This window comes from Etheostoma cragini, chromosome 21, assembly GCF_013103735.1.
Source record: "Etheostoma cragini isolate CJK2018 chromosome 21, CSU_Ecrag_1.0, whole genome shotgun sequence".
Lineage (NCBI taxonomy): Eukaryota > Metazoa > Chordata > Actinopteri > Perciformes > Percidae > Etheostoma > Etheostoma cragini.
The window spans coordinates 3,134,200-3,159,886 of NC_048427.1; the positions used below are offsets into that span (position 1 = coordinate 3,134,200).

The 25,687-nt window shown below is 39.6% G+C and overlaps 1 protein-coding gene and 1 long non-coding RNA gene across 51 annotated transcripts in view; one reads left to right on the forward strand and one right to left on the reverse strand.

Moving 5' to 3' along the window:
* The window catches only part of LOC117937160 (ankyrin-3-like), a 145,791-nt gene that overhangs the window by 63,603 nt on the left and 56,501 nt on the right, over positions 1-25,687 (reverse strand). For 41 of the 50 annotated variants that reach the window (XM_034860894.1, XM_034860892.1, XM_034860895.1 and 38 more), the window contains exons 2-11: positions 19,032-19,133; positions 17,656-17,754; positions 15,444-15,542; positions 11,854-11,952; positions 8,813-8,998; positions 7,667-7,690; positions 4,626-4,724; positions 3,414-3,512; positions 1,702-1,800; positions 991-1,188 (exon numbers count right to left, since the gene is read on the reverse strand). In XM_034860894.1, coding sequence (XP_034716785.1) covers positions 991-1,188; positions 1,702-1,800; positions 3,414-3,512; positions 4,626-4,724; positions 7,667-7,690; positions 8,813-8,998; positions 11,854-11,952; positions 15,444-15,542; positions 17,656-17,754; positions 19,032-19,133 — 1,104 coding nt within the window. Of the gene's footprint in view, positions 1-990; positions 1,189-1,701; positions 1,801-3,413; positions 3,513-4,625; positions 4,725-7,666; positions 7,691-8,812; positions 8,999-11,853; positions 11,953-15,443; positions 15,543-17,655; positions 17,755-19,031; positions 19,134-25,320; positions 25,501-25,687 lie in introns of those variants that run through there. The other 9 variants (XM_034860924.1, XM_034860918.1, XM_034860917.1 and 6 more) reach the window with 3 other exon arrangements.
* Positions 5,157-6,439, forward strand: LOC117937166. The gene is made up of 3 exons (XR_004655104.1): positions 5,157-5,493; positions 6,198-6,199; positions 6,427-6,439. It is a non-coding gene; the product is annotated as an uncharacterized LOC117937166 (long non-coding RNA).

Here is a 25,687-nt window from a genome sequence, read left to right on the forward strand (position 1 = left end):
CCTATGACTTCATTTTCCCCTCCTTGTCCTTTTTTCATTCTCCTTCTCTCTGGCTATAAAGTCCCAGTGTGCTAACCACACCCAGACTTCTCCCCTTCCAGAACAGAGATGTCTTCCACCAAGACAGTACCCGTGGTTATAAAGTCTCTTTTAAGTCTCTTGTCTGTTTCCTTCGTTTATTTCCTTCATGTGTCTTTTCTTCTCCATTAAAGCCCCTTATTTTGCTCTTTTACTATAAACAAACAAAAAGTAGGGAGGTGAGGAAGAAGGGAAAGAAAGGACGAAGAGGAAGGAAGACATTTCTGGTTGGTTGGGACATGAAATCATTGAGACACCTAAACGTTCCACTGCAGCTTCACCTCCAATCTCTCAAGGAATTCATCTATTCTATACTTCAAAATTCAGAGAAAACATCAATACTTTTAAAATTATTTTCCTCCTTTTTCCAATGTGCATCTCGTTATGTAAAGGTGCTGGTAGTTTCACACAGCACTTTCTTACGAGGTTCTTACGACCCGGTAAAATTTCCGTAACTCTTTAAACTGCAATAAGAGTAATTCTTTACTGTTAAGTTTGCAGAAGCACCCAATAAACAGAGAGAGAGAGATAAAATGCACTTCTTGTTCCGTCCTCTAAGAGTGCTGTGATTCATGTTATTTATGTTAGTGGCCGTTTTGTTTACCCTTGTGTTGTCTTCCCCTTGACCATGCAACTTTGAGTTTTTCTCCAAATGCTATAAAATTGAAAAACATCCAAATTCAATAAAAATATTGAACTCATCATTTGCTTTGTTTGTGAAAAGTGTATCATCCATTATTTATTTTTTGACAAGTTGGTTGAAAGAAACCCAAATTTCTAATATAGAAACTTTGAAAATGGATCAAATTTGACCCGTGGACAACAGAAGGGTAAAACCGCGGTCTACCTTTAAATTGGTAAGCGGTCCATGCCTAGAGGACTCTACTGTATTTATGCTCCTCCATCCCTCACCAGTGCCTTGGCGTTGGGGTTGGCCTTCTTGTCCACGATGACCTTTGCCACCTTGTAGTGGCCGCAGTGGGCGGCCACGTGCAGCGCCGTCAGGTAGTCGTTGGTCACGTCGTCCACGGGAACCTCGTGGTGCAGCAGCAGCTGGACGCAGTTGAGGTGGTCGCCCTGCGTCGCCATGTGGAGCGGAGACAATCCGTTCTGGAGGGAATAAGTTCACAAGTCATGACTAATTGTGTCTGAATGTTCTCAGGATTGCTTTTCACTGAGTGAAAGTGTTTGTTACAGCAGATAAGACAAATGGAAACAGAGATGCAGTACATAGATGCAGTACACAGGAGTGATGGATTGTACCTAACTACAGTTACTCAAGTACTGTACTTAAGTACTGTACTTAAGTACAAATGTCAAGATACTTGAGTCTTTTCTTTTCACGCCACTTTCTGCTTCTATTCCACTACATTCCAGAAGCAAATATTGTACTTTTTACTCCACTACTTTCATCACTTTTACATAAGTTAACAAAGCAGGACTTATTTTTGACAAGAGTATTTTTACAGTGTGGTAATAGTACTTTTACTAAAGTAAATTATCTGTCTACTTCTTCCACTAATGCAGTTCAGGGATGTTGCAGAGATAAGAAAAAGGAAGGAGAGTAAGAAACGAGAGGGAGAGAATAAAAGATAAAGAGACACACACAGGTTGGAGGTGTACCTTTGTCTTTGAGAGTATCGGCGCTCCCCTGTCCAGCAGCATCTCCACCACCTGCTCATGACCACTCCTGGCTCCGCAGTGCAGAGGAGTCAGACCGTCCTGGGAACACAAAGCGTGACCAACAGGGTCCTTAAGCAGCGCAACGAAGCCTTCACTGCAGGGGTTAATGCATTGCAAGTGACCCTTTACTTCTACGTCAAGAGGTTGAGAAAATCCCTAAACTAAAACAAATGGTTGACGGGCGCCTGGGTAGAACACCTGGTAGAGTGGGCGCCCATATGCAGAGGCTCAGTCCTCAACGCAGCCGTTCAGGGTTTGAGTTTGACCTGCGGCCATTTGCTGCATGTCTTCCCCTTTGGTGTCTACAGCTGTCCTTTCTATCACAGGCTGAAATGCTCAAAAAACATCTTTAAAAAAAAAGTGTACAAAAGAAGTTGCTGTGACACCTTAGAGATGCTGATACACAGTATGTACAGTATTTGCTCCTTTTGTAAGATAAACAAACTACAAATAGTTTTTGTTCAAAGACATGGATGTAGCCAAATATCATCTAAAAAACTAAAGATAGAGCATTACAACCATAGCCAATGGTACGGTACACATGGAGTGCCAGATACTGCAAGAGTTTGGTGGTATGATGGAAACAAGTCTCAAACTAACTTCATTTTCTCCTGATGTGTCCATCTAAAAAATGCCTTTTTAGTGTCAGGATTTGAAAAATGCGTCCAATATATACTTTGTTGACTACGGGCCAAAGAATCACTCATAATCTGTGTTCACGTTGACTTCTCCCGTTGAAATCAATCCACTCAGGACCTGCAACTAGTCTTCTAAAGAAGTGTGGACGTGGCGGAGCCCATGGGACACAGATACAGGAAACTATTCTGAGTTGGAGCATCTCGGAAATGGTCAGTGGGTCGGTGATGACCTTCTTTCTCTTTCCTTGAGGAAATCTCTTATCTCAGAGACTTGGACACAACATCAAGAAAATGACTCATATTTTTCTGCAAGTGGAAGAGGCTAACGGAACTTTTGGGAGTGGACTATAATCTGGACTTGATTATGATTACGTGGAACTAATGTAAAATAGTAAAATGTAAAAACAATTACTGTGGCCTAGTGGGGTGGAAGTAACTCAGTCCGTGGGGAGTGTCTATCCCTATATGGACCAAAGTATGGTGGTGGACTGATAACTGGACAAGTGCCAGTTCATCTCCTAGGCACTGCCAAGGTGCTCTTGAGCAAGACACAAAACCCCCAACTTCTCAGGGCGCCTGTCCATTGACAGCTGCAGCCTCCTCACTCTAACATCTCTTCATGTGCACAAAAAGGTACTGAGCATATGTGTAATGTGTATAAATATGTGTATATATTTAGTAAGTACAAAAGCTAGACAATACACATTGTAATTTCACTTGCAGGATTAATAAAGCATACTTTATTATTCACTTTTTATATCATTTTTATTAATTAATATTTTTATCACCGTGCAAGTTAAGTGCCCTATGTCTTTGTCTTGCTAATAATGTCATATTTCTCTTTGCAGTATGGACCAGTCCTGTAACACTACTTTTAGTTTTTTGTTGGTTTATGTATTGTTTGTACATTTGTCCTTAAAAAAATAAAAAAGACACGTGTTGAGCGACAAACAAAACCACCCTCAAATATTAAAATCAGTTAAAAATGTAGATTTTTTTTTAATGAATGGTCACCTTTGTCCGTGCGTCTATCTTGGACCCTCTCTCCAGCAGCAGTCGCACCATGTTGCCATTCCCACGTTTGGATGCTACGTGCAGCGGTGTTATGTCATTCTGGGGAGGAAGAAAAGCATAATTTCCTCATTCAGCCGCGAAAAAAAAAAAGAATTGTATCACCCAGTTTTAGTTGTTAGTTATTTTCAGAAGAAAAAGGAAAATTACACAGGAAGACCAAACATCCTAACTCTGCTCACATATTGTTAAGTAACTATGAGTTATTAACTGTTTAATGAAAATGTATGACATAGTGCATGCAGTAGTCTTAAAAAAACATTTACACTACAAATGAAGCTGTCAAACACATTTCTGACAGCCTGTCCATGCCTGCAGCATGTGAAAACATCTCACTTGAAATTTGCTTATTGTACTGGAGAAAAAGGGCTTTAATTGACTGTGTAGGAGGAAAATGGCTAAATATCCCCCTCTAGGGGGGATATATAACTATTCCAACAGCTGCACAGTGTTGTGGTTCAATCATTGTCTTGATTTCTTGGTCTTTCCTTTGTGTCCTTCTATAACAGGAGGAGGAGGTTTTAATAGGACACTATGTACTGTGAGAGAATTGTCTGTTTAACTACAGAGTGCTTCTATTTGTTCTTTGCCAAAATGTTTTCAAATATTGTCAACAAATACATTATTTGCAGTAAATGTTAAAGGATATGACAGGTATTCTGAAAGAGTATTTTTACCTTATTCCATTAGATGCTAAAACATTTGTACTTGCAGGACTTGTATGTGTAACACTGTGGTATTGCTACAACATCTGAGTACTTCTTCCACCATTGATTATTTGAGACACACCCAGTCTTCAACTACCATAAACTCAGCCTCCAATCCTGCAGTCGCCAGGATCATATAGCACACAGACAACATGCATATGTTTCCTGCTGCAGAGTGACAAGCACAACTGTAGGATTATGTGTATCAGTGTTAGTGTGTCTTGACCACACACACACACACACACACACACACACACACACACACACACACACACACACACACACACACACACACACACACACACAGTCCTACTTTCTCATATGAGAGTGTTGGAGTGAGTGTCTGCAGCAGCAGACACTTCAAAAGGTTTGGGAATGTCTGTGTGAGTTTGTGTGTATGTGTGTGTGTGTGTGTGTTAGTGTGTGTAGGGGGGGGGGGAGAACGCACCCTCGCCTTGAAGTCCACAGCTGCCCCTCTGTTAAGCAGGAGCGTTGCTACGTTGATGTTGCCGTAGTGAGCCGCAATATGGAGGGGAGTGAAACCGCTCTGAGAGGGACGAGAGAAAGAAAGAGAAACCAAATCAATTAAAAAAGAGCAATCAAAACAGCTCTTTAAATGAGCCACCAGCAAAGCATTAGGTTTGGCCATGAGCAGGCTAACGGAGCAAACGAGGGCTGAGCAGAAGTCCAACATGCTTTGAGTGCCGGATTTTCCCAAAATATCTCCTGTGTTATAGTGACAGTGACATTCTTCAGGAGTGAAAAGAATCATGAATATAAACAAACTAACTTTCCGTCAAATGAAAATCATGCAACAGTTCTTATTAATTAGAGCATCCATTTAAGTTTTGGTTTCAATTCCTAAAAAAAGAAAAGAAAATCTAATCTTCTGTACTTTCATCTAACAGGAAATACAAAAGCCAGACGTGCAGGTGAGCATGCATCCGCATTAGTTAAAGGCAATCTTACAATCTAAAGGTCCAGTGGGTAACGTGTTTAGTTCATTAACAAAATCGGTGCTGCCTGTTCACAAACTTGTCCTTTTTCATGAATATTTACCACCACCATCAATTTCAACTACTCCCATCAACTTGGAATTTTACATTTCCATTTTTTTATGAACTGGGGTAGACGCTCCATAGTAATGCGCCATTTTGAAATACGTTAGCCAGTATGGGACATACAGGATATACTGCTCCGCCTTTCGCGTTTTCACTGTCAAATGATAAACTCACAGGCGCTGCTAATGTGCTAATGGGTATCGTCGCTTCCCGGCCCCGGCAAGTTTGAAGAAGGAAACATAGAGCACCACATGTGTCTTCTATGAGTCTTCTTCTTATCCCAGAAATAGAAAATAATATAGAACAGAGCAAAAGACCAGCTTTTAAAGCGTGAAGGCTACCGTAGCTGTAACACGAACTCGGAACAGCGTGGTGCGAGAGAGTTGATTACGATATATGATCTCAACGCTAGATTCCTACACATTGGACCTTTAAAGAAAACCAGTAACCTGCGACCTTTAGGTAACTTTAAGACAGTGAAGTAACCAGGTTGGATTAATGTATAGTGCTCAAATTCAGTCTTCTGAAAAAAGTATTCATCTGAAATATAAATCATCAACTTATTCAGATAATCTTGGAAAGTTCTGTCGAAATTTATTAAAGTGGTTTATGTCTTTTTCTTTTTCTCTTCCAAAGCAACAAACATGATAGGTCAACATGCTATTGATCATGTAATCAAGGAGCTGCTCTATTTAAGGCTGATTTAACTGGTTTCTGGGCACAGTGACAGTAATTAGCATTAGCTCAAAGGATAGTCAGCACAATGTCAGGCTAAAGTTAAAAAATGCAATTAATTGAAATCTATCGGCATGCTAAAGCTTAACTTAATCTATTATTGTCACTTCTGCCTTCCCAGTTGTTCCTCACATGCACCAATATAGTTAATTCAGACATTTAGAGCATTATACAATCTCTAAAGCAGCTCGAGGAACAAAATCTCCAAAAAAGCCAGTTGATAGATGTCACAAAGATTATTGTAACAAGAGGATCGAGGCACAGGAAGTCGCTACTGTGGATGGAAAAAGGGAAGTCATGGGGAGAAGGATAACAACCTGGTCAAGTGTTTTTCGATAATAGCTAATAATTCAACTGCCGAAGACATTTACTGAACTATTTACAGTAAATGGGAACAAAAAACATGCAGGCTGAGGCCTAAATGATCTGGCACTCAGGATCAACACATGCCAGTCATAATCCAAACCACACACAGAAAATTACTTCTTTGAGCATTAAATATTCATTATTACCAAACGTTAGATATTGAACTTCTCTCCTATTCTTTTGAATTTAGACATTATTGCAGAGATGGACACCACTCTAATGTCTGTGCAATGGATATAAAGCTAAACCCAGCAGCTGGTTAGCTTAGCATAAGCATATGGTCAAATAACAGGAAGCAGCTGTTAAAGAGCAGTTACAGTGGATTATTTTCACAGATCAAGCAAACGAGATATAACTGATATTAATCAGTGAGCTATTGCAGCGTCGTGGTCCCTCCTGCCTTTTTCATGTGACACACACATTGACAAGAAATGGTTTCTGATTCAATGCTTCAATCAATTTGAATGCAAATGAGGCTTCTTCTTGTTTTGCTTCAGCCGCTTTCCACTGGATAAGATTCTATATGTACGGTAAAGTCAGCGAGAACCACGCCTTTATTTAGACAAGGTTTTAGTATTTCACTGTTGTTTCGACAGCACTAATCTATGGTGAGTTATTTTTCTTTTGCCATTTTCATTTAACTATTATATATAATATATATTATGCCTGTTAACTTTTACATTTTTCTTAATTGAGGTTTTGGCTACCGTGCATGCACATACCGGGACCTTTTCATATTAAAAGAATTCCAGTAGTCCCGTTTGAAGGCTTTTAAAGTGAAAACATCTACAGGAAGTTTCATTGTCGGCACCTCAATATTGGAAACAAATTGGAAAAACTGCAATTAAAATGGATGAAACAAGTTTTTTTGTTTAAAAATAGAATCCAGGACATCAAAGTGCAGAGTATGACATGACTCTGCTGTTATACTGATGGAATTCGGATGTACATCATGCTAGAAACAATTACCACGCAAGAGCTATTGTAGTTGTTGGCTCCAGGTAAATTCATCCCAAATTTTAAAAAAATGTAAAAGCTTGAGTACACATAAGGTAACAGTAAGTAAGACAGTAAGTCTACTGTTTTTTTTTAAATAATTTCTGCCCTAAAGCAGCAAGCCACTGGATACACACAAAGCAACGACAAAATGCAATGCAGGTTAAACAAGAGCAGGCACATAGGTGAGACGCTGTCAGCAGCAAAAGCATTCATGCCAGCATTTAGCATTCATGCTAGCAGACAGAAGGCTTTGGCTTTCGGATGGTGACCATGATGTACAATGACAGGAGAGGAAGGAGAGAAGAAGAGAAGAGAAGAGAAGATGTACCTCTGTTGTTCTATTCACCATCATCTAGAAGGGAGACGGGGGAAGCCGTGGGGTAACAAAAAGGAACCAATAGAGGGAGGAGGAGGAGGAGGAGGAGGAGGAGGAGGAGGAGGAGGAGGAGGAGGAGGAGGAGGAGGAGGAGGAGGAGGAGGAGGAGGAGGAGGAGGAGAGAATGGGGCGGTTAGGGCACCACAACAACTACAACACCATCACCACGGTTGCACCAAGCTTTAGGATGGATAAATGAGAACGCGGCCAGAGATTATGAAGACTAAACGGTAACCAAACAGATACCTGGATGAAGGACTGAGACTTTACCCTTGTAGCTTGTTATTGTTTCAACACTACTAGACGGACTACTGTTGATGATAACTATACCTGCTCCATTCTTGTTATAGACTAACAAAGACGACACTGTCCTTTTTCCTGAGTGGCACTTATATTGTGACACGTCTAAAAACCCTTTTCAGGATTTAAAGGCTTAAAGGTGAGAGCCAGTTAGTGCCCTTGGTATGAACAGGAACCAATCTTTGGTTCAATGGTGTAGGTTCAGTTTTAGAAAAAGTGCATCTTCACTACAGTGACAATACACCGCGGCCAAGTTGGACAGTTTGCAGTAACCTTGAACAGGAAGTCCCAGAAACACTCCCATCCTGTCAGGTGCGATTCCAAGTTATTACAATGTTATCAGACCCATTCATAAGCTTGTACTCAGTCTCCAGTTGTTTTTATTATGGCAGAGTGGCTGTGAAAATACTCTAAATGCAATCTGTTGCTGGTGTTAATAAACAACAGACTGTAGATGATCCGTAATCCGAGCGGATTTAGTCTCTCTGACTTCCAAACGTCACCATCAGCCACACAACATGTGTTCTGTACAGATTAAACCTTTAAATCAGACAAACAGCAATTAAAATCCTTCAGTTTCAAAAACAAGAAACTTTTTAAATAAAACGTCATAGTGTTGAGTCGATTCTGAACCAAGTCAACAGTTAGATCCGCTGAGAGCCAGGCGTTTCCCAGCATGCCCTGGGTCCGCCTGGGTCTTCCTATCTTAAACGGAAGCAAAAATAACTAAAATCACTTCCTCTCCCACAGTAGGTAAGGATGGGAATTGTAGTCCAGCCTGTCGTGCAGAGAGCGTACCTTGGACTCCACGTCAGCGTTGTGGTCGTTCTGGAGGAGGAGCGCGGCGGCCTTTGTGTCGTCTTTCCGCGCGGCGATGTGCAGCGCAGGCAGGCGGACCTTCCCCTTGGTGTCGTTTTCCAGCAGGAGGGAAACCACCTGGTCGTGGCCCTGCTGCAACGCCACCGCCAGGGGAGTGAAACCATCCTGTGAACCAAACAAAGACGTTGACCAAATGAATACTCCATATTCTGGCAATAGCAGAATATAGCTTAGCTTATGTGGCGGCACTCCTGCCTGCTCCTGCGTGCCAACAGCCATCTACTGGAGGATATACACCGACTATGGATAATGTGTCAGTGCTCTGATGCATTACTTTACCCCTCTTTCTGTCACCTCAAAGAGTGGCAGTGATTGCAGAAATGCATACTCCTGCTGGGGTTGACACAACAGTATCTGTCTGCTCACAGCTGATTTGGCTAGTCTGTCTTTAGCAGTGTAACTAAGAAAAATAATATAATTAATAAAGTTCTGACTGTCTATAATTTAGGCTTCTCCAAACTGGGAGCTACCAAATGCTTATCCATCTATCTATCTATCTATCTATCTATCTATGGTAGGTAATACACTTACTATTGTTTACTACCTTACTTACTACCTAATACAACCCAAATTCAAATTATCTGAACTATTCCTTTAAATTGCAATCAGATTAAAATTAATGGGTCACTGTCTGAAAGGTGCTTAATGAGCAAATGGCAATCTAATAACAACTTGTCAAGTAAGGCATTTTAGCAAACACTTGGCAGAGAGTTTAAGTGCTTGAGTAGGAGTTTCAGTGTCTCACTCAATGAGAAATTGAGAGGAAACTTTGCTGCTAATGGTCACAAACCACAAAGAAAACCAGACGACACTAAATGCATCCTACTGCGTACATATCCATTCACACAGACAATATGATAAATGGCAGACACAGCCGAGGCTGCTAGCAGCAGTATCTCTGAATCATCAAAGAAAAGGAAAGATTTCTCACAAGTAAAACAACATGGAGATTATGTATGTGTGTGTTTGGGTGTGTGTACACAGGCCTGTGTGTGTTTACGCAGGGCGCCGACCGTCTGGATAAAACTCAGCATCACTACACCCACACATCAAAACAGAAGCTCCCCTCAGAGATCGCACACACAAACAACCAAACACACCCATGCTAGCGCACATTTATAATCAGATCCACGAGCATGTGTGCACCACAGGCACACAAACACAATCAAATGGTTAAATTTAGCCTTTTTTTATGAATTCCTAAAATCATGAGCCATCCCAAAGCACCACCCTCCTGTTTCATTTGCTTCATTATGGATTCAGGAAAAATTCTGTTTAATGTCCTAAAATACGACAACAGCAGCAGCAGCAGCAGCATACAAAAAGACAATAAAAGGTTTTTGATCTTTTTCTTCAAGCTCCTTCACTTGCAATGACACAGCAGAATTTCCTCTCATTGGAACAGAATTAGCTTTAAACATAATCACACAATCACACAAAACAAAGAACAGCCAAGTTACTTCATTGCAATGGAAGTATAATTATATAATTATCATTAGGGAAATTAATCATATATTTATATTTATTATTTTTACAGTCTTTACTGTAGTACAAAAAGACAAACCTTTGTGTCTTTTTTGCTTTTTAAACAAAGGATTTCTAATCTTTTTGTCTCATGCTATGCTGAAATGGTGAAATATGAATTATTAAACACTACGAGTTGCTTCAAACATGGATATATATTTCTCCGCATGAATAATTCAATCATGTCACCCGCTGGAGACGCCGACAAGACGTAAATGAGGAAAGAAGGAGAACAGCGAGATGTAGTGGGGAGGAGAAGGAAGACAATAGAAGTAATGATGAAGGAGAAGAAGGAAAGAGGTGGAGGGGAAGGAATGATGGATGGAGAGAAGGAGAGAGGAGGAGGAGAAATAAAAAGAGATGAAAGGAAAGACGAGGAAGGCAGGAACACACACTATAGTTTATTTTGACTCAATCCCACATACACTGTCCTGCTGCCCCAAATACCTTCTACAGCATGATTAGCATGTTCGCTAAAAACTACAGTGATCAGCTGTTTTAGTTAAATTACTAAAAAGAAATAAGGCATACATTTATAACAAGTTTAAAAACACTTAATATAGTAAAAGGTCTGTGGCTGAGATGTTTTTTCATGGGATTTGTAGCCTTATAATTATTAAGTATTTCCATTTTATGCCACTTCAGACTTCTGCTGAAGTACAGGAAATATTGTACTGTATTTTTTACTGCACTACATTTATTCAACAATTATAATTACTTTCCACTTGAAAAGCATATACATACAGCAGTATGCTTATACGATATGATACAGTGCTGTATTGCTAATTTACCCAATCGCATTACAAACTATTTAAAATTGGCTACACTTTGTTTTTATTTGTTAGTAATATAAACAGTATAATACACACACACACACACACACACACCGAACACACACTGTATCTATATGTAATGTATGACACTTTGAAAGGATCCATTCTCAAAATTAGTGCTTTTGCTTTTGATATTTCAAGTACATTTTGCTAATAATTCTTCTGTAATTTTACCTAAGTAACATTATTAATTTAGAACATTTAATTGCGGTGGAGTATTTTAAGCCTGTGGGGTTTCTACTATGAATGATGTAAAGGATGTGAAATCTTCTTTACCTCTGGGTATTGGAAACTGTTTTGTTATTTCATATCTGTACTGATACTCTGATATTTTATTGCCACTATATTCAAACGTTTTTAAACCATACAAAAACAAATCCAGGTGTACTGTAGATCACATATTTACCATTGTTTTAAATACTGACGAAATGTTTTATATTCTAGCACTGGCAATACAAATGGGTTTTCAATGGAGTGGTTTGGCCAAAATCAGGTGTGTATGTCTCGATACACTCTGGTCTTGGTAATGACTTGGTCTCGGGTTAGGTGGTCTGGACTACACCGGTGTGTGCCTACATAGGGATACAGTATGCATTATCTTACCTCAGTGGCGATGCTCTGACTGGAGCCGTGGTCCAATAAGTACTGCACCACCTCCATGTGGTTCTCCTGCGCCGCCATATAAAGCGGAGTGAAGCCATTCTGGAAAAAAGAGAAAAGAAATCGAATCAGATTGTAACCATTAAATCTTTGATGAACAAGAAGTCAAAACGTACGGAAATCCAGTCACCAAAGAAGAAGAAGAGTGGCGGCCTCTTCTTGTAATTATGACTTCTGTATCTTAATAGATTTCATGATTCCAGGAAAACTATTTTTAATGTCAATGGTTTTCTCCTAAGTTTGAGATCGTTTCTTGTAAATATGAGATAAGGAAGTCATACTGTAAGTACAAGATAAGGTCTCCGTTATGTTTTCATTTACAAGATGTATGTTAATAATTGAAATACTTTTGTATTTGCTGACATTTTCAAAAGTTTGAAGAAATTAATGTTAAAAAATTAACAAATAAACTAAATTAAAAGAGAAAGCAACAACAGAAAGATTAGATGAAAGGCAAAAAAGAGAAATATTTACAGTATATAAGGTAGTTTTACTTTCGAGGCTGTGTAATTTAAAAAAACTTACATTTCTTTCTAACTATGTACTATTTAAAGTGTAAAGAAGGACAATTTTGAAACAAACACATAGTTAAAAGCCATTCACTTTTTTTAAAGAATGAACCAGAATATGAAAGTTATTGTTGTAGTTTCTGTTGAAAAACGTACCTAAACCTAAATAAATCGGTTTTAACCCAAAAACTTTAGTTAAGTTGTCTGCAGACAAATTTCCCTTTTTTGCATGTTTAAATGACCTGCTGTGTAGATGAACTCATAGTTACATCAAAAGCGGTGTGCGTGGACGCGGAAAGCCGGACGGGGACAGGAGTTCGTGCTAAGTGGAAAGCTAACGCTAGCCGGCCACCTGTGTCCGCTCTTTAGACAATAAACTGCATCTGACTTCAAGGAAACTCCCAACGCAAGTTAGATGTACTTTACGGAGCCTTTAATGTGTGTGCACTAAATGAGGCCTGTTTTGTATGTCGTTGTTATATAATGTCGTTTTTTTATATTTTAAATGTGTAACACCTTTCAGCCATGTTGAAACGTTGTTTCATGCATACGGTTGAAATGACATTAAAACACATTTGAGTTGACTTGACTGCCTCACTGTCTACTGTATTATGTCTGTAAATGGTCGGCCTGGTCTGGGAGTGGACTCGTAGGGAAGCAAAGCAAGTTTTTTCTGGGAGTTGTTGCCTTTCATCCACATGAGCCAAAAATACGTTTTCTGGCTTTTATCAGTCTAGAAGGCACCAACATCTAAAAAAAAAAATCAAATTCCTACTACATAAATGACACGATTTATTTAAATATTAATCTTTCAAGCAATAAACTGTCCCTTTAAAGACTAAGAACGTAAGTCAGTCGATGATGACCTTTCCCATTCATTTCTCTGATTGCATTAGGTCATTGAAGGCAGCGTTAAAATCAATAAGAAGGACTGCTTCACGGCAAAAGGATGTTTTGCATTAAAGCTACAGTGCGTAGTTTCTTCCACCCCTATGAGGAATTATAAGTAATGAGAGCAAAACTAATGGCGAGTCCACATGATCCAAGACTTCCATGACCCATGGACTCTTCAGAAGAGGTACTCTCTTCACTTGAGTTTCTGCACGGGTCACCGGTCAACACAAACACAGAGAGTTGTGTGTCACTGATAATCTAACTGATAACTGATTATCTTAGTATCAAAATTGCTTGAATTTAACGGGCGTTCATTAATATCAAAGGTTACGCACTGGAGCTTTAATGTGAAGTACCTTTCAAGTATTTAATTTACTAAACCATCAGTTGTTGTTTCTTCATTGAATTTAAAGAACAGTTGCTGCATCATAGCAATGTGTTGTAATATAACAGCACATTGCTATGATTGAAGATTTGATTTCCTACATCTACAACTGCACAAGTGTACTATTCCAGCAGAGCTATCATGGAGTACATACTGTCACCTCAGTACATACCAACACACCAACACCTGATAACAGCAATGATACAAGCTGCAGTTGAAGTGTTTGTGTGTGTGTGTGTGTGTGTTTGTGTGTGTGTGTTTTAACTTTGTGTAACTCTGTTCTCATGGTCTCTAGTGTGGTTAAAAAGCAGCTGAACATGAACTTTTCACTGACTCTCACTGATGAGATTGGGGGAAGGAAAAAAAACTAGAAATCGATCTATTGAGAATTTTAAATCAATAGCTCGTTTCACTTATGCCCTCTGGTGTTTTTGCTAAAGCATCTGCGTTGTGGTTGCTGTGGTGCGACACTAACACAAGGTCAAGAAAACGGATCTCCATGGCAACACTGAAAGGATTCAAAAATCATTTCAATGTGCAAAAAAGCTCCTCCTCCTCCTCTCTTTTGTTGTATTAATTCTGGTGTCGATGCACCAACCGTTTTTTTCAGGATAATTATGAATGTATTACAAAATGAAATATTCCTTTAATATAGATTATGAGATAAAAGGACACTGTTGAGACTCCTCACTATGTGGAGACAGTAATGTACTATTAACACTTTTGTTTTATTTCTTGATTACATATGAGCGGTCCCTGCTCTCTGCCTTACTGCTCATTTCTATTTATGTAGTATTTGAATTGAAAGCCTTTATCTGTTGTTTTTTACTGTAGACAGTGCTGCTGTTTTCTATTAGTTCCAACTGCTAACTATAGTAGCTACATGCTAACGGCAGTAAAGCTATCATCTTGGCTGCCAGGGTGTTAAACTTTGCATTAATGCTGAAACATGTCCGATTGTGTATTTGGTTCTTTATCTGCGATTATTGACGGTAGAAAGTGCTGCTTTGTTTTATTACAATCTTACGTTAATCTAGTGCTAACTATTAAGTAGATGTAATTTGTGGTCACATTACTACTGAGACATGGTGGTTATGTAGTATTTAGAAGCCCTTATTTGTGATTTTTTTTTTTTAAACGGGACAAAGTCCTGCTATGTACTCCGTTGGAGTGCAGCAGAGATTCCAGGCCACACGCTGGAAAATCAGCGTCTCACACAGAGGTTGAATACAGGTGCAGCAGCCATGGGCAGTATGAGAAAGGGTTTTTTGAACATTAAAGCATATAAACACAAAATAAATATATGAACCTGAAAATGCTATGTAATAGTTCCCCTTTAAAGTTGACATTATTATGGTTACTGTGGTGAGCAGAGAAGTGTGTGTATTTGTGTGTGTGTGTGTGTGTGTGCGTGTGTGTGTGTGTGTGTGTGTGTGTGTGATGTGTGTGTGTGTGTGTGTGTTTGCTGACGACTGAATGTGGGCCAGGAAGCACTGCAGAGCTGCTGACTCAGCCTACAAACACATTCACACACACACACACACACGCACACACACACACACACACACACACACACACACACACACACACACACACTGTGTGTACAATAGCTGTGTATGCATTCATCTGCATGAATGCACACACTCCAACATGGATTTCCAACAAAGATTGTTTTACACTTAAAGAGCCTTGTGGTGTGTGTGTGTGTGTGTGTTTGTGTGTGTGTGTGTGTGTTTATGTCTTACCTGAGATTGTGCATTGACATTGGCGCTGTGGGTGACAAGTTCCTTCACCACGTCTGTCTGCCCAGCGAGGGAAGCTATGTGCAGGGCTGTGTTTCCTTTCTGCTTCGAAAAAACATGTAATCAGAACTTCTTTTTACACTTGGTGTGACTTAACCTCTGTAGGATATCATTATCTCAGATGTCCAATAAAGGTCCATAAATCTGCTTAGAAATCATCGAAAAAGAGCATTTTAAAGTTTTTTTGGTATCAAATCAATGGTGTTAACGGGTTCATTGCAAATAAGACTAATAATAGCTATTTCAGCATGCTTTTGTTGTTATCAATTCAGCAAAAGGCAAACGTATAATCTAAAAAAACTGACTAACTGTTTACAGCCTCCAAAGCCCTCAAATGATAGGAGCTGTGGTTCCAAAACCTGACTTTAAAAATGATTATGCTGTAAACATTTTGAAGTAAGGGAGTTACAAAAAAAATTAAAATTAACTTTTTTGATGTCACTCAATCTATATACCCCTATCTACAGGTTGTTTTGTTGTTATATGGATGGTACAGGTCTATAGTGAAGGAAATACCGGTCTACGTACAGAGAAGAAGATACATTTGGGAGGTAGAGTTGGTATGCGAGTGAGTAGCATATACTAAACCTCTAATGGACGCACCTGTTGTATTTGTGTCAGCTATAGCAGCCAAACAGCAGCTGTTGCCATGTTGTCATCCCTGCTGCCACTAGAAACTCCACATACACACCTCCCCTCATTCCTGAATCTGAACTGCTCTATCTGCTTTTCTTCTCACTACTAGACTGCATTGCAACAAGAAAGCATGTACATGTTACATACTGAGTTTCTTCTCATTGAGTTAATATGCAGCAGTAGAACACAAACTGAGGCTTCAACCTCTGCTCCCCTATAACAGTCTGTGCGTTCATGTGCACATAAATCTGCATTAACTGAATTTTTTGGCAGGCGTCACAAGCTGTAAGCACAACCCGGACATAACATTATCTGATAAAGTTGTTATAAAACAAACTTCAAACACATCCCACAGTGTCACTGCCTAATGTGGGGAGAGTGCATATGTAAGTTGCGGATTCTCAGATTTAAACGGTTTACAACACAACGTGAATAGGTGAAATCCATGAAATAATGAACTGTTCTCATTAGAAACAATAACAGAAGATGGGAATCATTTAAACAATGTTTTAGCTATCTATGATTGATTGATTGCTAACGTTAGCTCAAAATGCCATTCAACTGACAGCCTTTGTTGTGTCTGATGCTGATTCATAGCCAGGCGTGAACAAACTTGGTTAAGTAGGTATATTTCTTATTGTATTGACATGACAGAAGTCTGTCGTTAGCATCTTATATGCTACGACAGACCTCCTCACATTGCCTCACCTTGGGCAGTGACACACAGCGTTTATCTGGAGATTTTTGGACTTTTGGTCTATCCGACTCCGTTCCCGAAATATTTCTGATAGAAATCTGGAAATCTCTGCATCTTTGGTTGCTAAATAATCCACTTTGTTCACCTGTTGTGTACAACCTTATCAAGTAGTGTCCAGCAGGTTTAACAGATTTTTCACTAAAAACAGCCGCCTGGAAACAACGCTGATGGGAGGAGCAAGACTGGAGCAAAACAGTAAAATAAAAGATCACATAAAGCAGCACTCCATCCTTCAGTTTAACACAAACATTCAACCTCTAAAGACCTGGAGATACATGGTTTTCACTGGACAGGAAGGGGATGAAAAACTGTGTGAAAAGTAAAATATTGTTACCATTAACTATTGGTAGTGTATTAGAAAGAACATAAATTGGAAGTAAAGAGCAGAACTGCTGGCTCCAGGAGAGTAACTAGGAGGAGATGCATCCTTATAAAATGTATTTATTACTTCCTCTTGATGGATAAATTTACTGTTTGGAATTACATCACTGTCACATAATAAATGTCACACATTTATGTGGGAATCAGTCATGTAAACAACATCGAGAATATTTCCTTTTACTAAATCAGTTCACTCAAACTCTCTGCTAACACACAGCCATTCATCTCTTGTACTTCTGCTGATGCAATGTGACTTTGGGAAGGAGCTGACAAAGCAAATAACAGTGTGTGTGTGTGTGTGTGTGTGTGTGTGTGTGTGTGTGTGTGTGTGTGAATCCATGCTGTTTGAGTGTTAGTGTGACTCCTGGGTGCCAAACACACCTTAGTGGATGCGTCCACGTTGGCGCCCTGCTTGATGAGCTCAGCCACCACTTCCACATGGCCCTCCTTGGAGGCCAGATGGAGAGCATTCAGACCGTTCTGTAGGCAGATAGGAAAGGGAGAGAGAGAGCTTTTAAAATCAACAGATTAAACGTGTACTCTTTCTTTAATCAGCTAGTTTGTTCACTTACAAACACTGAACATTACATGATCTTTAATCCAAGCCTTTTGTACATTATAAATTTGGTCATGACAATATTTATTACAGTGGTATGCTGGCAGTGTTCTGTAGTTTTACTATTGTTGACAAATCCCAACAAATAATGTATTTGTCCATCACTAAATACTTGCCTGCCAAACTCAAGCCTTTTGGTAGGTATAGTGGTGCTTGAGGGTCATCTCTATGTTGGGGGATATCTTCACAGTTTTAGTATTCAGTATTAATATCTAAAGTCAAGAAAACTGTCTGCAAATTTGAGGGCAAGGTCTTCAAGAAGTATAACATCGGCAGGCTATAAACTGTAGGCAATTCCAACATACTGACCCTGGGAAACATGAACATTTGACCTAGGGGAAAAAAGCATGGCTGACTATATAAAACTCTGTGAAAGAGAGCCGGCTTTGAGGTGAATGCTAAGGTCAGCATGCTAACACGCTCACTGTGACACCTAACATTCTGATGTTATCAGGTATAATGTTCACCATCTTACTTTAGCCTGTTGGCAGGAAAACAATTGCCAAAGAGCTTTGATATCCCAAATATTGGACTAAAATTAAAATGTTGACCTGATGATGGTGCTAGAAGAAATGTTAAAGGATCACCAAAGTCATCAACTCATCCTGAGGGGCACATTAATTTGCGTGCGATAATGTCATTGCATCCATCCATCGGATGTTGAGACATTTCACTAAAAAACACAAATGTCAACCTCATGTTGGCGTCAGAGGAAAAGTCAATATATCAACCAAATCAGTAGGATTCATCCTCTGGGGACCATAAATGCATGGCTATTCACAAATCATCTTTTTTTAGTCTTTAATTGGTAATGGTCACAAAATAATTTAGCCAAAACGCTAAGAAATATTACATTTTTGGCTGAGTTTGGCGCTTCATCGAGGGCAATATTCTGACATGGAAACAGTGTTTTCAGTCATACTTTTGGGGAAACTATGCATTTTTGGCAATAGTGTGGATTTAGCTGATTTTAGCTTAGTCATTTGTGAATATTTGTACAATAACATTTAGGAGTAATATCACTTTAATATATCTACACTCATGGCCAGCAGGATCACTGTAAAAGGGAAAGCCAAACACTGATGACTATTAAATGGAAGTGCACTCTCGTTTTCTGAAGATTTTTTGTTATGTATCTCACCTGATTGCAAATATTAATGTCCACTCCATTCTTCAGGTAGTCCAAAGCTTTCTCGAGGTTCCCGGCCCGAGCTGATCGCAGATAACTGGCGTTTACATCCGTCTGCAGGAGGACAGAGAGAGAGGCTGTCATTGTACCTGCAGGAAGGTGACTGCAGTTCAACGGAAAACCGGGGGAAAGAAAAACTGATGGATGTATGAACAAACCAAAGAGCCTTTGCTGTGTCTAAGTACAAAGAAAAAGCATGAATAAAAAAGGGGGCTTATTCTAAGCAAATTATCATTTAAAAAATGCATTAGCCAGAAGCTGTTACTTATGTGTCATAGCATCCCTTTGAATCCCTGCAATGACAGATAAATTGAATAAATCCTTCTTGTTATTAGCTGAAGAAATATGGCACATTTATATGGAAAGCCCTTTGAGAAGCTAAATAAGAGCCCAAACTAATGAATGAAATACTAGGTTTGATCGTGAAGGAACGTTAAAACCTGGTCAAACAACACAAGCCAAGAATAACCAAATCTACGCCTACAAACAAGGGATCTACCAAATATGTTAGAAGGTTTGGTGCAAATAGGTGTTGTTGTTGTTTTTTACAATGAATGCATCAGAAGATTTAGAAAAAAGTATGTGGAGATGAAGGGTTTAAGGCAGACAGTCAGTGTGTGTCTCCGATTTCATGATTGCAGTGCAAAGCTACAGGCTGCCACACCCGAGTATTCAAACAGATACCCACACAGAAACACTGTGCATTCTCCAATTACCCTTTGCTCATGTGCCTATTAACCTATTATATTCCCTAGAAAGAACATACACACAAAGGCATTATAGAGTTGGTAAAAGGCTGATTGGGCTCATTCAGAAACCTGCTTTCACATACACTCTGTATTTGATGCAGGAGTACAGCAGCACAAATAGAAAAGAGTCTAAGGGCATGACAAGTTTATTTAGCTTTATTCATTTTTATTTGCATAATAGTAATAATAATAATTCTTCTGAAAAGAGGATCGATAATTAATCAAAGATTACTGCAGAAAAAGCCTGTGCTCTTTGTAGATAGATAGATTAGAACATTGTTTATAGAGTTTTAAACTTCATTGTTGATGATGTAAATTAGCATTTTTTGTATAACATAATATACTAATATTAATATTTAATTATTATAAGTGTTAGCTCTGCATCAAGGCTATAGCCAGTTATTGTTTTAGTATAATGCAGCAATTTATGTAAGGGTTAGTCTCGCATTGCCAGCCCTTCCTCCACAGCGCTGCGGAGGAGGGTCTGGCTAGTTTACACAGCATTCTGGGATTGGGGGAACACCGTGCTCTGGTTTATTGGCATTTCTTGAAACCAATTGTCTTGGGCGGCGCTATGCCCCGGTCAGAGCAACTGTGCCTCTGCACAATAGCCTCAGGAAGGAACTGGTTTTGGTGGAACATGTGTACCTTTCAAAAGTTGTTTTAGATAGTCTAGCTATCTGTCTGGATTTGAGGAGTACCATAGTCCTCAAAAATCTACCGGAGTTTAAAATGCCAACATAAAGAAAGCGAAAGGTGATGAACATCCTGCCGAGATGAATATCTGGCCCCACCTGAACAATACGTAATGAAACGCTGTCAATATAGACTATGTAAGGGTTAATGCCCAACGAGGTGTCCATCATCAGGAATCAATGGCCAGAAACATCCGACACACAACTTATAAGTGTCGTTACTTTGGTACACTGAACATTATAACCAATATATCCCATTTATATAACCTCTGACAAACAACAACAACAAACCTAGCACACACTAGCTCTGATAACATTAGCCACCACAAGGTAAGGAGTGTATTGAATTTTGTACTTTACTGTTTATGAATTCAACTTTTCATTTGTAAGAAGAGGAATGTGTTATTTCTCCTTTCAAAAAAGGTTCATAGGCTTGCTTTAATACTGTAGCTTCCAACAGCGAGACAGTCATTACAAAGTTGTGCCGTGCAGCCAGGACTTGTTCAGACCAGCAGAACTTTTTTTTTTAAGTTTCCAAAAATACCAAATATGTAAAGCACACTTTGGAGGTCGTATGTGATAAAACAATGCAAAGAAGACATCTAGAATATTTTCCTTTAATGACCTGTGCAGCCAATGTGTTTGAATATTTCATAGTGTCAGTCGGTTCGATGGACACTTTATATTTGTGTCCGAAACTACTCTAGAAAGCTTACAGTAAATGTCCCCATATAGCAAGACACATTGTTTTGGATTGTAAAATAACGAAGGCAATGAAGGCATTTGTCATTGGTAGCCAAATAGAAGCAATATTAAAACGTCATAGCCAATATAGTCATGTAATAAAGTTGTAAAGTCGACAATTTTTATGTAGATTAGGTATGTGTTCATTACCTGAACTGAACAATCCAGACATTCATAATATATGATATGATATTGGATTTATTGAGAGTTTTCTAGTTATGTTGCAGTGAGCAGTGTTGTCATGCTCTCTGCACCATGCATGATCTTTGTTGTTGTAGACAGATTGTTGGCTAAAGCTGACCGCTGAGCTCATTTCCCACCCAGTGAAAGGATCTTATCTGAGTCTGCTTAGTCTGCCCCCCCCCCCCCCCCCCCCCCCCCCCCCCCCCTCTCACACACACACACACACACACACACAAACACACACACACACACACACACACACACGGAGCGTTTTTTGGTGTCAGCATCCACTGGCTGGGTGAGACAGGGGGGGGGCTTACCGGCTGGCACTGCTCCTCTTTCGCCACCTATACCTGCTCTACGGAGAAGTTGATGTCAAGTTGCTACGCGGTGGTATCGGGTGTGGTAGTATCAGAGTACTTTTATGATTACAAGTACGAGTCGATGCGCTCGGCCTCGGACCAATCCCCGATACTGGCATCGGTATATATGCATCCCTAGACCCCATTACTAATGGAAAAGGGGCATCTGCCCCTGAATGCAATGCTTAAATGCTTTTTTTAATAAATAAAACCAGCAGTTTTCATAGACTGACACTGTGTGCCCGCAACAACGATGGATTTGTCACTCTTACTGTGTGATGGTCCTTTGCCTCACTTCTGTTTAGGTGATAATCATGCGCTGAATTTCCAAACTACAGTTCCCATAGTTTGGAATGAAGTATAATGGGATGTAATAATGTTGCCAGTCAGTGAGGTGTACTGTGGGCTTAACATTGCAAATTGGATTACTGGATTACTTTTGATATTAAAGAAAGTTTAAAAACACAATGATTCTCAGGGAAGTTCTGGAGTCAAAAGGAGAATCTTTTTGTCGAGGATTTCAAAGCAGATATCTGGACGTATTAGGCATAAAAGCTTATTGGATTTTTATCCTTATATAGATAATTATGACAGTTTGATTGCATACCTGCTGTCTTTATAAATCAGATCCTGCACAAACATGCAATGGGAGTGCAAATGAAAAGCGTTCATTTAAACTCACAATTCATATAGTAATGAAGCGAGGCTTAGCAACTAGTAACAAGCTACACAAGTTGAAGAAAAAGGACAATTACAATGAAACGTTTCTTCTCAAAAACAAAACCTTCTGGTTGGTTTCTGCCGTACTTTCATGAGAGCATGCAGACTCTGTGGGAGAGACATTGTGGTGAGAAGAGTTGTAGGGCACAATGCCAAGCCTTTTAAGTTGATCGTGGCACCAAGCTTGGCTGCACATAACTAGGAGCATTATCAGAATTCAAGTTCAAGGCATCACACTATTAGATAGCACTCTGGCCAAAGAGCCCTGAAGTCCAGCTGAGTTTTTCCAAACGTTACATTTGAATTTACTTAACAGACAACCAGACTGAAGAAACCGTACCCTATCATGGGTCATAATTATAATTTAATTTACTATGTAGCCAACTATAAAATATCCATAATGCACTGCTAATTTGAGTGTACATACGATGTACCCTACATTTGACTCTAATTTACCACAATGCAGTGTTTTCCCGAAGAAGAAGAAGAAAAAGCATCTGCAAAAACTGAAAAGGAAAACTAGAGTGTGCTTTGTAAATGGTAAACGTGTTTTATCTGCAATTTTAAAGTGAAAATCTACAGTACCCACTAACTACTAAGTGCCAGCATTGTCTGATTGGTCCAACTCACTGTTACCATAAAAACGTTTACTGCATTTTCGACAAATGGACTAGATTTATATAGCGCTTTAATAGTGTTAATGACTACATGACACCATACATGCTCCTCCACCTCCTCATCAGATAACCATTCACACACATCCACACATCGATGGCGCAGCATCGGACACTTGTCGACTGTGGGGGCCAGTGATCAAACCACCAACCTTATTGGTAGAAGACCTCTCTAGCTCCTGAACTTGACGTCCCTACAAAAAAACAAGTTTGTAAAACACTGAACTAAAGAATTGCAACAAAAACTGAAGATAACCTATAAAGATATGCTGTATTCTTTAACTACCTCCACACACAACAGTCCCAATATAGTTACATGCCTGTGTGAATGATTCAATTCTTGTTTGGATGTACTGTTTCATATTTCTGCATTTTCCTGAAAAACGGAAACACTGAAAAAGAAAACCTTATATGGGCAGATAAAGAGAGAAACATGAAGTGGATAACAAACACGGATAACTGCAGTGATGAGCAACAACAGACAGAACAGACCATGCATGTACATGTGCACACAGGAATGTCACTGATAAGAGCCCAGAAATAGAATCAATAAAAGTGTCTTCCCGCTTAAATGAGTGCTCCTCCCTGCGATTCCTGCCAGGAAACTCCCACTCGATTCCTTTTCATGCGTCTCAGGTTGCTCCAGCTCTGGTCCTGTTCCACATTTGACATTGTTGTTTATTGCATTATTATAATGCCCATAACAGAGCTGAGACAATTCAAACGTCAGCTATTATTGATACTCAATCAATCCTTTAGGCCCAGTGAAAAATGCCAATAAAGTCAATAACTTTGATGTCAACTGTTACAATTTCCGCAATTTTTAAGATCGCCTGATTAATCAAGTAATTTATCTGACAAATAAATTGATAATGAATATAATCGTTAGTGGCAGATCTTGTCCACATTACGACTAGATCAAAATTACAGAGCAGACTTGTGATATGAAAGTATGTGGATGTGATTTGGAGTTTAAAACGTGAGCAAAAGGTGATAACAAGGAGGGATTTATCGGCAGCATTACTCAGATTGAATCATTTCTCGGGGTTTGTAACAGAGTGAAGACTTGTGTCTTTCCAGAGTAACTTTATTTGTCCATGAGAGATATACAAAGCCTGCTACAGTCGCTCTTTTCCAGAACACGCTCATACAGTTACACACATTCCAACAGGGGAGTTACCCCCCCTTGCAAGCAATGGCGCTGAAGGACGAGACACTGGTAATCATTCACATTACCAGCTAGCTTTTTTGTATTGGTTATATATAACATAATCACCTTTTTACAGGAAGGAAAACCGCATTCTTTAAACTACTTGGTTTAATTAGCGTGTCAGACAAGTGTTTCAAAATTCCACAAAAACAAATCCAGCTAATATCAGAGTCTCATTAAAATGCTGTTTGGGTCCTGCAGTAAACTAGTGATGAGCTGGCATATACTGCATACTGTATATCACATAACACCAGGAGACCTTTTCTGATTACAGAGGCTTGTGAAGGGCTTTCTTTCTACCTCAGTAAGTGGATTTGAGTTAATGAGAAAATTATAAGCACCAATCACTCTCCTTTTCTTCAAATGTTTGATTTGTAGTTCTCCCTTTTCTCCCTGTTTTCCACAAACACAAACACATACACACAGAGCATGCGCCACTGACTCATCCAAGGTCAGGTGCGTCCATTCACATCACTGTGCAACATGAAACTGTGTCCACACACACGTAGCCACACAATCAGCAGGAATTTATAAAAAAGTTACAAATACAGTTGAAAAAAGCAAACAGACCCACAGGCATAAACTGTGTATACACACACACATACACATACATACACACACACACACACACACACACACAGACTTCCACGCACACTGCAGCAGAGTGGTGCAGCAGAGTTGCCACTGCGACCCGTCCCATCAACGACCCCTCCAGCCTATAACATCCCACCTCATCCGAAAAATCCGTCTGGACCAGTAACCACCACACAACATCACTAAATCCTACTGCCTGTAAATTCCCCAAATCCTGTTAGCATTACTGCAACGTAACAGGAGAGAGTAGTGTGTTTACAGTCAGAGAGCTCGATGAATTGACAGTAAAGTACAGACAGTAAAGACTTACTTCTGCCAAATAGTCTGCTGCCTCCTCCACTGCCATGTTTCTCAGCCTGCAGCTGAAAGAGTGAAACCTGAGCACTCAATTACTGTTGCAGCTAGCCCTATAGCCTGGAAGCTAGGGAGAGAGGGATGGGGGCAAGAGAGGAGAGGGGAGAGAGGGAGGGATGGTCTGTGTGTGTGACTGACTGAGTGAGTGAGTGAGAAAGAGAGACAGAGAGAAAAAAGAGAGGAAGAGTGTGAGTATAAGAGAGTGATAGAGAGAGAGAGAGAGAGAGATAGGGGCATTATGTCACAGCTAAAAATACCTGGCTTGCAGTGAGAAAGTCCAGAGTATGGTGGAGGAGAAGGGTGGGATGGTGGTGTGGGGGGGG